This window comes from Sturnus vulgaris, chromosome 5 (assembly GCF_052056855.1).
Source record: "Sturnus vulgaris isolate bStuVul1 chromosome 5, bStuVul1.hap1, whole genome shotgun sequence".
NCBI lineage: Eukaryota > Metazoa > Chordata > Aves > Passeriformes > Sturnidae > Sturnus > Sturnus vulgaris.
In genome coordinates, this window is record NC_142247.1 from 68704489 (window position 1) to 68719250 (window position 14762).

The window sequence follows — 14762 nt, forward strand, 5'->3', positions numbered from 1 at the left end:
CAGGAACACATCCAGGTGAGTTGTGAATGTCTCCAGACAGGGAGACTCCAAGAGCAGCCTTGCCAGTTCTTTGCCACCCTCAATGTAAAGAAGTTCTTCCTCATTTCAAGTGAAATCTCTTATGTCTTATTTCATGGCCATTGCTCTGTCGCTCAGCACCACTGAGATGAGCCTGGCACCATCCTCCTGGCACCTGCCTTGGAGATATTTACTTGCATTCATGAAATCCCCTCTCAGTCTTCTCTTCTCCAGACCGAACAGGCCCAGTTCTCGCAGTCTCTCCTCACAGGACAGAAGCTCCAGAGCCCTCCCCATCTCTGTGGCTCCGCTGGACCCTCTGCAGCAGTTCCTCGTCTCCCTTGCACTGAGAAGCCCCGAACTGGGCACGGTAACGGACGCTCATTAAACCACCCCCCAGGCAGTAATCTGGTGTTCAGACACTGTCACCCCAATGTTTGATCACGGTGACGCCTGAGGGCCCCACCCGCGACATGACGGCTGCCGTGACGCCCGGCGGGCACAGACACGTCACTGCAGTGACGTCACGCGGGGCCACAAGCCGAGTCGTGCGTTGGGGCCACCAAGGCAGCGACATTCAGAGGCTATTTCGCCCTTCCCCGCCGCTGTGAGGGACGCGGGGCCGAACCCTTTTCCTCTTCCATCCCCATTCTCATTCCCGTTCCCGTTCCTCTTCCCCTTCCGCCTCCGCGCTCCCGGTAACCCGTCCGTCGCCAGGACCCCGCGCGGGGCTGCCCTGCGCGCTGCCTAACCCCCGCCCGTTGGGAAGCGCCGCTCCGCTCCGCCTGCAGCCGCGGCTCCGCCGCCGTGAAGCGGCGCCGCTCCTCCCTTCGCGCCCGGGCGTGGCGGGGCGGGCGCGGCGGGCCCGGTCGGGGCGGCGCCGTGGGTCAGGCAGCGCGGCGGCGGCCCGGTCGCCGTGAGGGCAGAAGCGCTCGGGGGCCTCGGAGGGGCGGAGGAGGAGGCGGTGGCGGCGGCGGCGCCGGGCGGGCCCATGTCGGCACCGGGCACAGGTACCGCGGGCACCGACGGGACGGGAGGGCGGTGCCGGGGCGTGTGTGAGGAAGGGGACTCGGGGACGGCAGGAGGGGGGCACGGGGAGGGGCGCTCCGCGGGCGGAGGGGCCGTAGGGCTCGGAGTAGAGAAGGCTCGGGCGGCGGTGCCTGAGAGCACGGGGAGAGGGAGGCCGGGAGAGGAGCGGAAGCTGCTGGTCCCATCCAGGAAAAGGCCTGGGCTGCGGAAGAACTGCGAGCGGGGACTGGGGTGGTAGCGAAGGAGTTTTTTTATACTTAGTGCCTTGTCTATAGGCCTCTGTTTCACGGTGGAAAGCGCGTTCATGCAAGTCCCGCAGCAAAACATTCTCCCCGAGAGATACAGAAGCGAAAGTAAAAGTGCCCGGCTGTTCGGCAGGCTGGCCAGAAGATGTGTCAGTGGCCTGAAGTTGTGTCAGGGGAGGCTTAGGTTGGATATCATGCAAAGGTTCTTCATCCAGAGGGTGGCTGGGCACTGGAACAGGCTCCCCAGGGAATTGAGCACAGTACCGAGCCTGTCAGAAGTTAAGAAGCGTTTGGACAGTGCTCTCAGGTGCATGGTGTGACTCATGTGCAGAGCCAGCAGTTGGACTTTGATGATCGTTGTGGGTCCTTTCTAAGTCAGGATATTCTGTGATTCTGTGACCCTTCCCTGCCACTGAGTGGGGGACTCCTCTCTCTTCACTACGGGTTTTTTTCTCTTGTGTGCTGCGTCTCATCTTCCAAAACCTTTAAGTTTATTTTCTTCTCACTGACCTGGGTATTTTACTTATGCATATTCCCTTGCATTAAGAGAACCTTAATTGCATTTCAGTTCTTGAAACTTACAACCTTCTAGTGGTGTGATAACTAGTGATGGAGTAGTTTGTTCCCCTTTGAGATTTTTCAGTCAGTCAGAGGTACACATCTTGACTACATTTGTTATCTCCTATATATTTTTTTGTAATAGAGTAGCTGCAGAAAGGACTGTTTATGTAATCCATTTAACTTCTACATGAATGTACTGATGAAAAGGCATAATAATGACATGAACTCCGTAAGTCAACAGACAGGACAAACTAAAAAAATGTCACTGTGTTTAGTTTAATGGAACTGTATTTCCTTCCCTCATACTTGTGTTTGCAAACATGGGGATTCTGGATCATGTTACTGCAGGCTTTGAGAGTAGACTTTTTACCGACTTGAGAGGATTGCTTTGAGGGCTGAGGTGTTGATGTTATTCTTTTATGCTGAATTGTGTGTAAATTCATGACGCCGAATACCTTATATTATTCTCTGTTTTCCTCAAGAGTAAATCCACAGATGTTTTTTCTTAAATGTTACTTCTGTATTTCAAGACTATTTCTTAAGCCTCTGAGCTCAGATTATCACGAACCCAGTCCCATTCTTTCAAATCCCAAGATTATTGTTTAAAAAAAGAAGAAACTTAAGTACAGTAAAAATTGACTTAGGTACAAATGAGCCAATGTTTGTCAAATACTGAAAAATTAAGAGAAATAGTTCCCTCTAAAAAACATAGTATGTCTAGGTGCTGAAACTGAGAAGGCGTGTTAGAGCATGTAAGTGTCACTACAGAAATGGGCTGCCAGGAGTCCAAAGGCACAGAGATGTTCGTCTTGTCTCTGTTTTCTCTGTCCTTCCTAATTTTCCAGTGTGAGTGCTGGTTTGTCCTGTCTGTTGACTTACGGAGTTAATGTCATTATTATGCCTTTTCATCAGTACATTTATGTAAATGTGAGACATTAACTAGAATGAAGTTTCTCTTAATGTTTCCGTGCTATCTTCACCTTGTTTCCTTTATGTTTATGGAAATGAGGCCCAGGTGTGCCGGCTGTTTCCGGTTTTCCCTTTTTCCCACAACTTTAGGGGAAGTTGCTGGTGGGCCAGCTCTACTCTGCCTGTCACGGGGGCCGTGTGCTGGCTGAAAGCTCAGCCTGGCTGTAGCTCCGTGCTGGATCAGCCCGGGTGTAGCTTGGAGGCAGCGGCAGCACCGCCTCCTCCTGCCCTCGGGCGTTTGGTGTCGGCGCGAACGAGCTGGCAGAACCATCGGAAAGGTTTGGGAGATAAGGAGCTGTACACGTAGCAGGTACTGAGAAGTATTGCAGCATACCTGTTCTGGGATACAGAACAGAAACCTACTGTAAAACAAGATTTGGGGGTTTTTTTGGACTCCAGTGTTCACTGGGAAAAAGTGGATAATACTATCTTGTTGTCAAAACCGTAATGTGCCCAATTATGCTCCATCCCTTTTCTTTTTTTCCCATCTTCTCTGGTTTGCTTTTATACAAGCAAACATCAGCTGCATCTTTAAAACAGAATTCTGAGTTCCTAAGTTTAGTAAGAGCTCAAGTACTATAATGATTGTGGTAAATGACCATGTTGTTGAAAGTTACATGTGTAGCTGGATATTTTGTTCAGAGTATTGGAATTGTGGCATGTTGTTCCAGCATTTCCTTAAACATAGGCAACACCTTCCGTCTTTAGTTAAGTGCTGATTTTATAATAATACTGTTTTAAGATCAATCTTCTTGGAGTTCAAGTAGTTCTTGAGATCTGAAATTTCATGGTTGTAGACATGCATTAGGGAGCCAAATGTGCTACTGCTTGTTTAGGCAATGCTGATTTGATTTCCATAAATCAGTGTCAGAGACATTTCTCCATTGGATCTGTTGCCAGTTGCTGCTAGAGGCCAAGTCATGAATAGGTTCCCCATTGGTAAGTTGTCAGTGCCCAGATGTGAGTACTGATACTGTAAATCTTTGCAGACCATTTTTTGTTCAGAAGCCCCAGAGGAGCACCTTAAATATTGTAAATACAGAGTTTCATCTGGGTGAGATAGACTGTATATGAATCTGTCATTTTATTGTTTGGGAGATGGCAGAGGGAATGTGCAATGCTTTTTAAGAAACATCTTCTTTATTGTAAAGTGTTACTTATAAACATATTTCAAAATAGTTAATACCAGAAGCACTCTGCATTAGATTGGAATGCAAGTGTCTCATTATCCATTCTGAGTAGATGCAGGGAATTGGTGAATCTAGCATGTTTTCATCATCCAGAGGAAAATGTTAGAAAGCAAAAGTAGGGGTGGCCATTGGGAATCAAACTGGTGTTACTAATTAAAACGAAGTGATGGCCCTTCAGAAGGCATTGCTTGCAATGGTGTCCTATCAGTCCCACCTATACATGCACTTGAAGCTTGTAAATATGTGAAAATTATTTTTGGTTTTAAGAAATAAATTTCGCCTGAAGTAAAAGCCTAGGTGGTTCCAATTGCCTCTTGTGGTCCTGCCTGGCCCAGCTGACCCTGACATGAGTCAGCAGAATGCCCTTGCATTCTAGGCTGTAGTATCAGGAGTTAACTGTAAGGCTGAAGACGGTGAGTCTTCCCCCTCTGCTCGGTACTTAACACATCCAGGTGTGGGTTCTCTGTTCCCAAGAAGGGCATTGACACACTGAAATAAGTCTATTGGAAGATCACCAAGAGCACAGGGAGGCTGGAGGACATACCTGAAGAGAAACAGAGAGAACTGGGCTCTTGATATGTAAGAAGAGAGGGGAAAATCTTATTGCTGTCTTAAGCAATCAAATGGGACAGCATAGTGAAGATGAAGCTGACTTCTCCTCAAAGTTGTGCAGGGATAGGATGGAAAAAACCACAGTGTGGGGCATGGCAATTTCCAGTTTGGGATTAGGAAAAGCTTTTTCTCAGCGTGCCCAGAAGGGACCATTGCTTCTCTGTTCCTGGAGATCCTAAAGCCTTAGCCAAGCCTCTGATCTGCTTGAATCTGCTTGGACTGAACTAGGTGCTAATTGCAGTTTCCTCCTAATCAAAATTGTCCTGTGATTTTACCCTTTTGTGTTCAGTATATGTTATCTTTTGTATCCTTAGCCAAATGAAACCAAAGCTTAGAGGGCTGAAAACCCCAGAGGCTAAAGCTCCTACAAAAATGTTGGTTGAGTAGAAGGAGAGAGAAATTGTAGCCTTTGATAAGTCTTGATAATTGCAGCCTTTCTGGTATTATTTCCATTTGCTCTGCTGACAGGGAGGTTTGTGTGTACAACTTAGTCAGCATTGCTTGCTCTTCAGCTGCTGCTTGTGCTGAGTGCTGGAGATTCTGAGGGAATCTGGGAAGGGGGTGAGGAAAGAGGGAAGCAAGCTGATGTCTTTTCACAGTGAGGATAATCAAGCATTGGAACAGTTGGCCAGGGAAGGTTGTGCAGTTTCTTTCCTTGACGCTTTTCAAGACTGGAGGAACAGTCTTGTCTGAACTCATTACTGACCCTGCTTTGAGCAGGAGGTTGAATTACTTGAGGTCCCATCTAACCTGCATTATCCTATGAGCCTAAGTAGTGGTAGTGGAAGGGGGAGTATTCTTAGGAGATGTGTAGAAAGGTCAGTGAGATGCTGATGTATCAAGCATGTACTTATTTTTAAGTTGAAGATACTTTGTTTTCATCAGTCTCGAATTGTTTTTCTTTCAGGTGGACTTGTTTATGTTCAAGATATTGCATTCCTTGGGTTGTAGAATCTTCAAGATGCTTTTATTTCACAGTTCATGCTGAAGACAACTTTGCAGAACAACATGCTTAGAAAATGATTCATTTTTACCTGTCAGGTCTATTCCGTAGTTCAAGAAAACGTAAACCTTTATTCTGATGAGTCACACGTTTGTGAGTTAAGTGAATATGGGTAGGCTGTGAAAAATGACTAAAATATCAATAGCAATTTAAAAGTAATTGTTTTCCTGTGCTTCTGCAGGTTTGCCTGGGTAACACAATGCCAGCTGAGCGCAAAAAGTCAGCAAATATGGAAGAAAAAGAATCTCAGTTAAATAACAAAGAATTTAGTGAAAGGCGACCAGTGAGCACCAGGGAAAAGCCAAAAGAAGATGTGAAGGTTGGCATGAAGAGAGAGACTTTAAAGGTTCCTGAAGATAAAAAGAAAAAAATGGAAGAGGATAAAAGAAAGAAGGAAGACAAGGAGAGGAAGAAAAAAGAAGAGGATAAAGTAAAGGCAGAAGAGGAGCAGAAGAAGAAAGAAGAAGAAGAAAAAAAGAAACTTGAAGAAGAGGAGAAGAAGAAACAGGAGGAGGAAGAGAAAAAGAAACAAGAAGAAGAAGCTGCTCAACTGAAGTAAGTTATCTTTTAAAGGTTTAATTGTGCCAAATGCTGGAGTTCTGTTATCAGGAATGTGGTCAGAGTTACAAAAGGTGAAGTGTTGGAGTTACTTTTAAGAAGTTGCATGTAGTGTTAGCAACTTTATGTGGCTGTCTGATTGTGTTTTATGATTTCTAAGAGGTTTTGAGCTTTCACTTGTAATTTCTGTTGCTTTGGTCTCTGTTATGGGGGTTTGACAGTGTTCTGCATGTGATGACCATGGAGAGCACAATTATGTTTGAATAAATATTGTGATTTAACCCCAGCTGGCATCAGCCCCACACGGCCATGCCCTCCCCTCAACAGGATGAGGAAGAGAATCAGAAGAATAAAAGCGAGAAATCTCATGAGTTGACATAAAGACAGTTCAATGGGTACAGCAGAAGCTGTGCAGGCAAGCAAACCAAAACAAGGAATTCATTCCCCACTTCCCCAGCAATCCCCAGGACCGCAAGGCTCTGTCAAATGTAACAGTGACTTGGGAAGACACACCATCACTCTTATCATTCCTCCCCTTCCTTCTTCTCCCAGATTTACGTATTGACCATGATGTCATATGGACTGAGATATCCCTTGGGTCAGTTGGGGTGAGCTGTCCTGGCTGTGTTCCCTCCTAACTCCTTGTGCAGCCCCTGACTCCTTCTTGCTGGGGTGAGGAGCAGAAAAGGCCTTGACTGTGTGTAAGCCCATCCCAGCAATAGTGAAAACATCCCTATGTTATCAGCACTGATTCCAGCACAAATCCAAACCACAGCACCATACAGGATACTCTGAAGAAAATTAATTCTGTCCCAGCCCAAACCAGAACAATAAAGAAGCACAGATGCATTTAAGATGAAGTGTTATTGCCCAAAAATTGGGAATATAGACTCTTAGCAGGCCTACAGACTGTACATAACAGGAGCAAATCTGATGTGAGAAATGACTGTCATTTCTTTTAAATATTTAGAAAACAGATACTTGGATGGCAAACTCAGAATGTAACTTGGCAGTTTAATATGTCATATTACCAAGACGATGTTTCTTAGTGTGTTATCCAATGGTAGTACGGTGTTGAAGGTGTCATCTTTAGACCAGTAAAGCTGAGGTTCTGGCCATTCTGAGGTCTGAAATATTTCACTTTTAAGACTGAGGCAATGTCATTGCCAAATTCTAGGTGGGACAGATATATTTCACCTATTCCAAATCTTCTGTGTACTTTCAGTAGTCTGGCAATAAAAGTGTAGTACAGTGACCTGTTGAAAGGCTGTTTCCTCTTCCTCTGTCAGAACTTCATCTCCATCTGTAGTAAATGGAGTTTCGTGTTTATATTTTCAAAGTCTGTTGGGAATAATATGTTCAGCATATTAATCCCAACAAATATTTGAGAAATTTTGTTTTGTAACAAGTAGTACTTGCCCTTTGCAACACAAAATTTAAACAGTTTCTGAAGCAGATGCTTTAGCTTTCTAGGATTAGCTTGGTAGATATTTAAGAAGAGAGGTGAAATTGTGTTAGAACTCCTAAAGATTTTCCAGCCTTTTTCCTTTGAACTGATATCCTGAGGTTAAGGCTCCATAACCAAAATAACTACTTTTTGTGTCACACAGGGAGAAAGAGGAAGCACATCAGCTCCATCAGGAGGCTTGGGAGCGGCACCAGGCAAGAAAAGAGCTCCGCAGCAAAAACCAGAACGCACCGGACAGTCGTCCGGAGGAAAACTTCTTCAGCAGACTGGACTCCAGTCTGAAGAAGAACACAGCTTTTGTTAAGAAGCTAAAAACCATTACAGAGCAACAAAGGGACTCCTTGTCCCATGACTTTAATAGCCTGAATTTAAGCAAATACATTGCAGAAGCAGTAGCTTCTATTGTGGAGGCAAAACTGAAAATATCAGACGTGAACTGCGCTGTGCACTTGTGTTCCCTCTTTCACCAGCGATATGCTGATTTTGCTCCTTCATTACTTCAGGCTTGGAAGAAACATTTTGAAGCAAGGAAAGAAGAGAAGACTTCCAACATTACCAAGTTAAGAACTGATTTGCGTTTCATTGCAGAATTGACAATAGTTGGGATTTTCACTGACAAGGAAGGTTTGTCTTTAATCTATGAGCAACTTAAAAATATTATTAACGCTGATCGAGAGTCCCACACTCATGTTTCTGTGGTTATCAGCTTTTGTCGGCACTGTGGAGATGACATTGCTGGTTTGGTACCAAGGAAAGTAAAAACTGTTGCAGAGAAGTTTAACTTGAGCTTTCCTCCTAGTGAGATAATTAGCCCAGAGAAACAACAGCCCTTCCAGAATTTGTTGAAGGAATACTTTACATCTTTGACCAAACACCTGAAAAGGGACCACAGGGAGCTACAAAATATTGAAAGACAAAACAGGTGACAATTGAAAGTTGCTTTTTACTTATGACTTAAAATTAGTTTCTTTATTAAATGCCTAGATTTGCTGCAGTATGTAGAAAAAAGTCTGTTAGCAGTGTGTAGAAAATAAGTGTGTTCTGCAGTGTTTCTAAAAAAAAGTTCTAAATTTGTTCTGAATACTTAAAAAGCAGAGACAAGACAGACTCTTTGAATATCTTTTAAAGGAAAGGGAGGTTGACCTTTAGCTGTAATTCTCTTTACTCTGGTGCTGTTTCCTTTATCAGCATGAGAGCAATGCTGCTTTCCCAGCTGGTACTGTCCTTTTCCAGTTGGCACAATCTGATGTCTCCCTTTTCCACCCACATGTATCTAACGAAGCATATGCCACAATTGCTTTGGCTTGTTTACTTTTTTTGGTGTACTAAGATGAAGGAAAACATAGGTTAAATTAAGAAGATATCTGCTACATTCCAAGGTGGACAAATATATATTAAATAAATGTATTAAATTGTTGGAGAGCAACAAATAGACTTTGATAAAAGTCCTCCTGAATATTTATATGTAGTACTAATTTTCCAGGGTATGAGTATGCAGACCTTGAGATCTGAATAATTTTATTTTTGCCATGTTCACATTGTTTAATAATTATTGGCTTTAAACCATTCTGAATTCTCATTATTGGAGCCAGCCTAAACCCAAATGCCATTCTTAGAACAGTCTTTCTTAATTTCTTCTGGAAGCATTCCAGTTAGATAGAAGTGAACATGCTACTGTGTATAGGCACATATTTTGTCTGGAAGATTGGACATCCATCCAGAGCCAAATGTATGCTTGGAATGCATTAAATTTTTATGTTTCCAAACCAAGAATCCAGTGTGCTGATGAGTTTTGTGCTGCAGTCCTATCTGGTCTCAGCCAAGTGTTGAATTTCACAGGATCATAAACTGACTTTTGAGGTACTGTTATTTCTACAAGTACCTTACTAGTTCAAAGTGCATTAGTGACTTAGGTGTAATTTTTTCAAAGTGAATTAATATGAACCTTTCTACTTTCACAACTGTCATTGGTTCTGGCTGGTGTTTCAGTGAGTGGATGTTACAAAGTCTGTATGATAGAAAACAGTGAAAAAAGTTTCTGAGAGGTATCAAATATGTTAAGAAACCAAGAAGCAGAAAGAATGTGAATTATCTGGGAGAGAGAAATACACATTAATATTCCTTTGTACAGCTGGATAAAAATGACTGGACAGGGCCTGAGCAGCCTGGTCTGACCTTATCACTGAGCCTGCTTTGAGTAGATCAGACAAGGGCACATGAGGGACCTCTGAGCACCTTGTCATCTGAATTATCCCTGTGAACTTGGGTGCAAAGCTTTGTTTTGGGGAAGGAATGTGAAGAGCTATCATTTATCAGTGGAATAAGAGAACTCTCTTATTTCTCTCTCTGAACTTTAAGGTGTTTAACTCCTTAATAAATGTTGAGGAATAAGTTTTGTTAAGTAAGACATCACAAAACTTTCCTACCAGATTTTACTTGTTTACAACATCTGTAACAAATTCGTGGCATTTGCTTGCTATGGAAGTGCAAGGCATGAGGATGACAAGACAAAAATTTGTTGAGTAAGAAGTCTATGAGTATTACAGAAATCTTCCTAAACTGTGGATTTTGGAAGAGTGATTGTGCATTTGATTCCTTACTTGTTTTGGAATGATTTTTTTTAATTGTGGGTGGCAGGTTTTTTTGAGGTGTTTTTGTTTGATTGGGTTGGTTTTGATTTTTTTTTTTAAACCAGTAATCCTATAGGTTAAAGGAGTTCTCTGTGTATTAAAAATTGGATCCATTTTTTATTCATTGTGTTATTCCATAATCAATGAAATGAATAGGGAGTGAACTGTTTCCTTTTGTGCATCAACTGCATCACATGTTTAGGTTATGGTATTTTTTCAGGTAAATAACTCATCAATTTATCTCTGTCAAGAGAATGACTGTGAAATAATTTAAGCTGTACAATTTGGTTGAATTAATTGAAAATTACTATGCTAAATTAACAGTGCTTTAGTGTTGTGTTACCTGTGGAATCATTTAGGTAAAATTAAAGCAGACTCAAGCATTGCTGGTTAAGTGGATAGGTAGGAAAAAGTTCCTTGAGTTACTCTTTGACTTTAATATAGACATAACATAGAACCTGGTGGTAGTGTGGTTACACAGCTGAGGCCACAACAAAACTTCTCAGGCTGTGTCGTTGGAAGGAAACACCTTGATTTCCAAATTCTGGAGAGATTTTTCAAAAATATGTGTTAGCTATGGAAGAAACTTCTTTTGTCTAAATTAAGGATGTTTTTAAGACGTGCTGAACTTGCCTTGTGCTTTGAAGAGACATAAAGTAAGACACGTACTGTGTGCTGTCCTTGTAATTGTATTCAGAGGTGAACTGTGCTTTTAAAAGTTTGCTTCATTTGCTTTAGTTTCTTTGAATTTGCTAACACTTGTCTTCTTGGAACTGAAATTGAGAACTGAAAGTCTCGTACTATTGTTACACCACTTTGCTTTTTTTGTTTTTTAATAGTAGCAGAGAGCTTCAATGCTCGTGTTGATAAAGCTGCTGGTTTAAAGTATGTATGCAATGGACAGCAGTGTCCATGGAAAAGCTATGAATTGACACTTAATGTATTTCCTGAATTCAAACTGAACTGAACTTCACAAATAGTCAGTAGTTAGTTAATTTGTTAATTTTTCTTTGCTGTACTCTGCAGGAGCAGGCAATACATGTTAAATAAGTGCGTTTTGTCAGAGAAATAGAAGTTTTGCCAGCATTAATGCTTCTTGCTCTCTAGCCAGACACCTGTGTCCACTTCTGGTTCTGAGCAGGGATAAGGGATTTTGTTGCTCACCCTGTGAATGTGTACAAAGAAGACTTTTGTTTTGCAATTAGCCTAGAACAAGAAGACTGATATCCCTCAACTTACATTGCCTTAACTATTTCAGAATTCTTATGCCACAAAATGCTTATGTCATTTGGCAAGACTGTGACTCTTTGCCTATTGCATAATAAAAGCCTAATGGTATTGGAATCCTACTGATGATAATGTAATGATACAACCTGCTTTGGGAATTGTGGCATTTGCACCTTTTTTCAGACTTCTGATGCTTCCATCTCAGCTGTCTGGTCAGTGGTTCCAGCACTTGTAAGCAGTGATTAGGTTCCTTCAAACGCAAGTTACTTTTGACAACAGATTTCGATTTTAAAAATTATTATTTGAAACAAGTAGTTTTGTAAAAGAAAATAAAGAGCAGCTGAAGAAACAAATGTAACTGCTCATAATTTGGACCAGTAGCCTTGAAATAACTTGGTTTGTTGGAAAGTCACTGGACTGCTTGAAAATTTTTTGACCCTCCTGGTGATAATAGCTCATGTAATCATTTAAACTATATGGAAATGGATTGTTAGAGTTGCAAAGCAACTTTTAGCTAGCTTGTTGATAAAGTTGAATATTTTATTTTACTATGTAAGTCTTTTTAGGACTATTACAGCCTAATTTTGGCAAAGAGTAAGTGGGCCTTTCTCTTTGGACATGGAAGCTGGAGATTCTGTGACTGTACTGTCCTCAGTGGGATCAAACTTGGAAATTCAGTGTAGTTTGGAAAAAGAATAGTGTCATTTAAATGTCTGCTATTGCAGTCTAAATTAAAATTGTTACAGTTCCCTCAAAGAGGGTAGGTTAGCTTTGCTCAAAGAAATTCCTAATGGTTCAGCATAGCTCAAATGTATTTTAAGGAAAAAGGTGTTCTTACTGTAAGTTTGGTTTTTGTAGACGGATTCTCCACTCCAAGGGAGAGCTGAGTGAAGATCGACACAAGCAATATGAGGAATTTGCAATGTCATATCAGAAGCTGTTGGCAAATTCTCAGTCTCTGGCTGATCTTTTGGATGAGAACATGCCTGACCTCCCCCAAGAGAAGCCAACGCCTGAGGGTAAGCCAGGTTCTAAAGCAGGTCAACAGAGCTCGGGACTCAGCTTAGATATGGTGGAAAAACTAACCAAACCCTCTTACCAATGTGTTCTTTTTGCTGGTTTCATTTCATTCAGCCTTTCCCCCTGGAGGATATCAGCTAATGAATAATACATTTATTTTCTTTAATTAAAGTAATTATACCTAATATGTAACCATAACTGTTGTATATTCTGTGTAGTTATGGAAACCTAAGTAATATCTCTTTAGGTTTTTTTCTGGGGATAGAGTAATAAATGGAAAATTAAAAACATTTTTAACCTGATCCTTTTCTTTAATATTATGCAGTTTTTAGTATTTAAAAACTGTTAGAGTTTTAAAATCTGATACTGTTAAAAAATACATTTGAAGTCTATTTTGGGCCATATTGTTATGGGCAGGAACATATTGTTTAGCCAGATAAGTCACTAGGTGTGGCTGTCTGGCCTCCTGAGCAGACGTGCAGCTTTCAATGCATCTAAATCTAAACTTTGGGGTTTGTTGAGATGTTGTTGAAACCTTGAGTATCTTTTACCTTAAATTATCTTAAACTTTAAAAAGCTGTGTTTCTTGATTGCCTCTAAATATTTAATTATTCTTTTTAAACTTCATTCTGAAAACTCAGTGGGGTACAGTTCGTCATACTCAAAGTGATTACTTTTAATGCTAATGTTAGTAAAGTGTGTTATAACTTTCTGATACCACATAATGTGTTGCTTAGTTTTTCTTAATTTGACTTCCTGTGATTCTGTATTTTCAATCAAAATGAAATTTATGATTTTAAGATAATTTCTTGATGTTTAATAGATTGAACACTTTCAAGTATGCGTTGAAATACTTAGATGAAAACAGGGGTAGGAATAAATAGTTTAACACTTTGCTAAAAGACTGTTAATCTCTAAGCTGCCTCCCCATAGAAGGTTGTAAATTTATGTAAATAACTTTCTTATGATTTCACTGTTTTTGCAGAACATGGACCTGGTATTGATATTTTCACACCAGGAAAACCTGGAGAATATGACCTGGAGGGGGGTATCTGGGAAGATGAAGATGCTAGAAACTTCTATGAGAATCTCATTGACTTGAAGGCTTTTGTGCCAGCAATTTTATTTAAAGATAATGAAAAATATTCCCAGAGCAAGGATTCCAGCAAAGATGAATCAAGAGGTAGGATGCTTAGGTGCCTGTTTTCTTCAGCATATCTTGTCCAACAGATAAACAAACTTGATATAAGTAATGAGTCTTTAATGAAATAATTTGTGGTAATCAGAACAGTACACCACTTTGGATGAATTTTTAGGGAATAAACTAAGTGGGGTAGGGATTATATCTGGTTATTAAGGAAGGAAAAAAACTAAATGCATTTTAATATTGTTAGAATTGTAAATTCCAAGTAATTGTAGGTTAACCAGTGTGAGTAAATACCAACTTTTCTGTGAGAAATGAGAAGAGTTTTCTGTTTTTTGCAGATTTTCGTGTTTGGGGGTTTTTCCACTGTTATTTTCTTATTAAATTATTAATAGTAGATGACTTTGTCAGCATAAATTTTCACTAGATTTGAAGGCCTGGGTGGTTCCTCAGTTCTAACACAGCTCTCAGTTCACAGCCAGGTGTGTGCAGACTTCAGGTGCAGTGGGATAAAAAGTTCTCATCCCTGGCTCAAAGTGTAACAGAAGGTGCATGTTTGGAGAATTCTGACATTTCCCTGTAAGGATCTTTAGATATTGGAGCAGCTTGCCCGGGGAGACTGGAATCTCTGTTTTACCATTTTAAAACAACTGGAAATATACCTGAGAAATCTGGTGTGAATAGTGTTCATCCACTTTGACCAAAAGGTTGAACTTGAGAGATCACCAAAGTCCATTTCAGATTAATTTTGTCTGTGATTCTAAACATGTGACATTTTTGAGTCTGTATTTCCATATGATGTGTGCACTGTTCAGAAGTTGTCACACTCGGCTTTGAAAAATTTTAGAATTTTAATAAGGTTATCTGCCTTGAAATTTATTTTTTTAAATTAACTATAATCTCTTGTAAAAATGCTCAGTGTTAGATCAGTATTGTGGTCCAAGAGAAATATTAACTATTCTTTTCTGAATCTTTATCAGATTCAGATACTATGTTCAAGGAAACTAATAATGTTTTTTTGACTTTTTATATAGCATATTATTTCATCAACTTCCTCCTGTTCTGCTTTTTCCTTTTTTTTCTTCATC

The 14762-nt window shown here is 40.9% G+C and overlaps 1 protein-coding gene across 1 annotated transcript in view; it reads left to right on the top strand.

Moving 5' to 3' along the window:
• Positions 1–888: 888 nt before the first annotated feature.
• The window catches only part of UPF2 (UPF2 regulator of nonsense mediated mRNA decay), a 52456-nt gene continuing 38582 nt past the window's right edge, over positions 889–14762 (top strand). The window contains exons 1-5 of the mRNA XM_014883102.2: positions 889–1028; positions 5809–6182; positions 7796–8575; positions 12369–12529; positions 13516–13713. Coding sequence (XP_014738588.2) covers positions 5827–6182; positions 7796–8575; positions 12369–12529; positions 13516–13713 — 1495 coding nt within the window. The 5' untranslated portion in view covers positions 889–1028; positions 5809–5826. The remainder of the gene's footprint in view (positions 1029–5808; positions 6183–7795; positions 8576–12368; positions 12530–13515; positions 13714–14762) is intronic.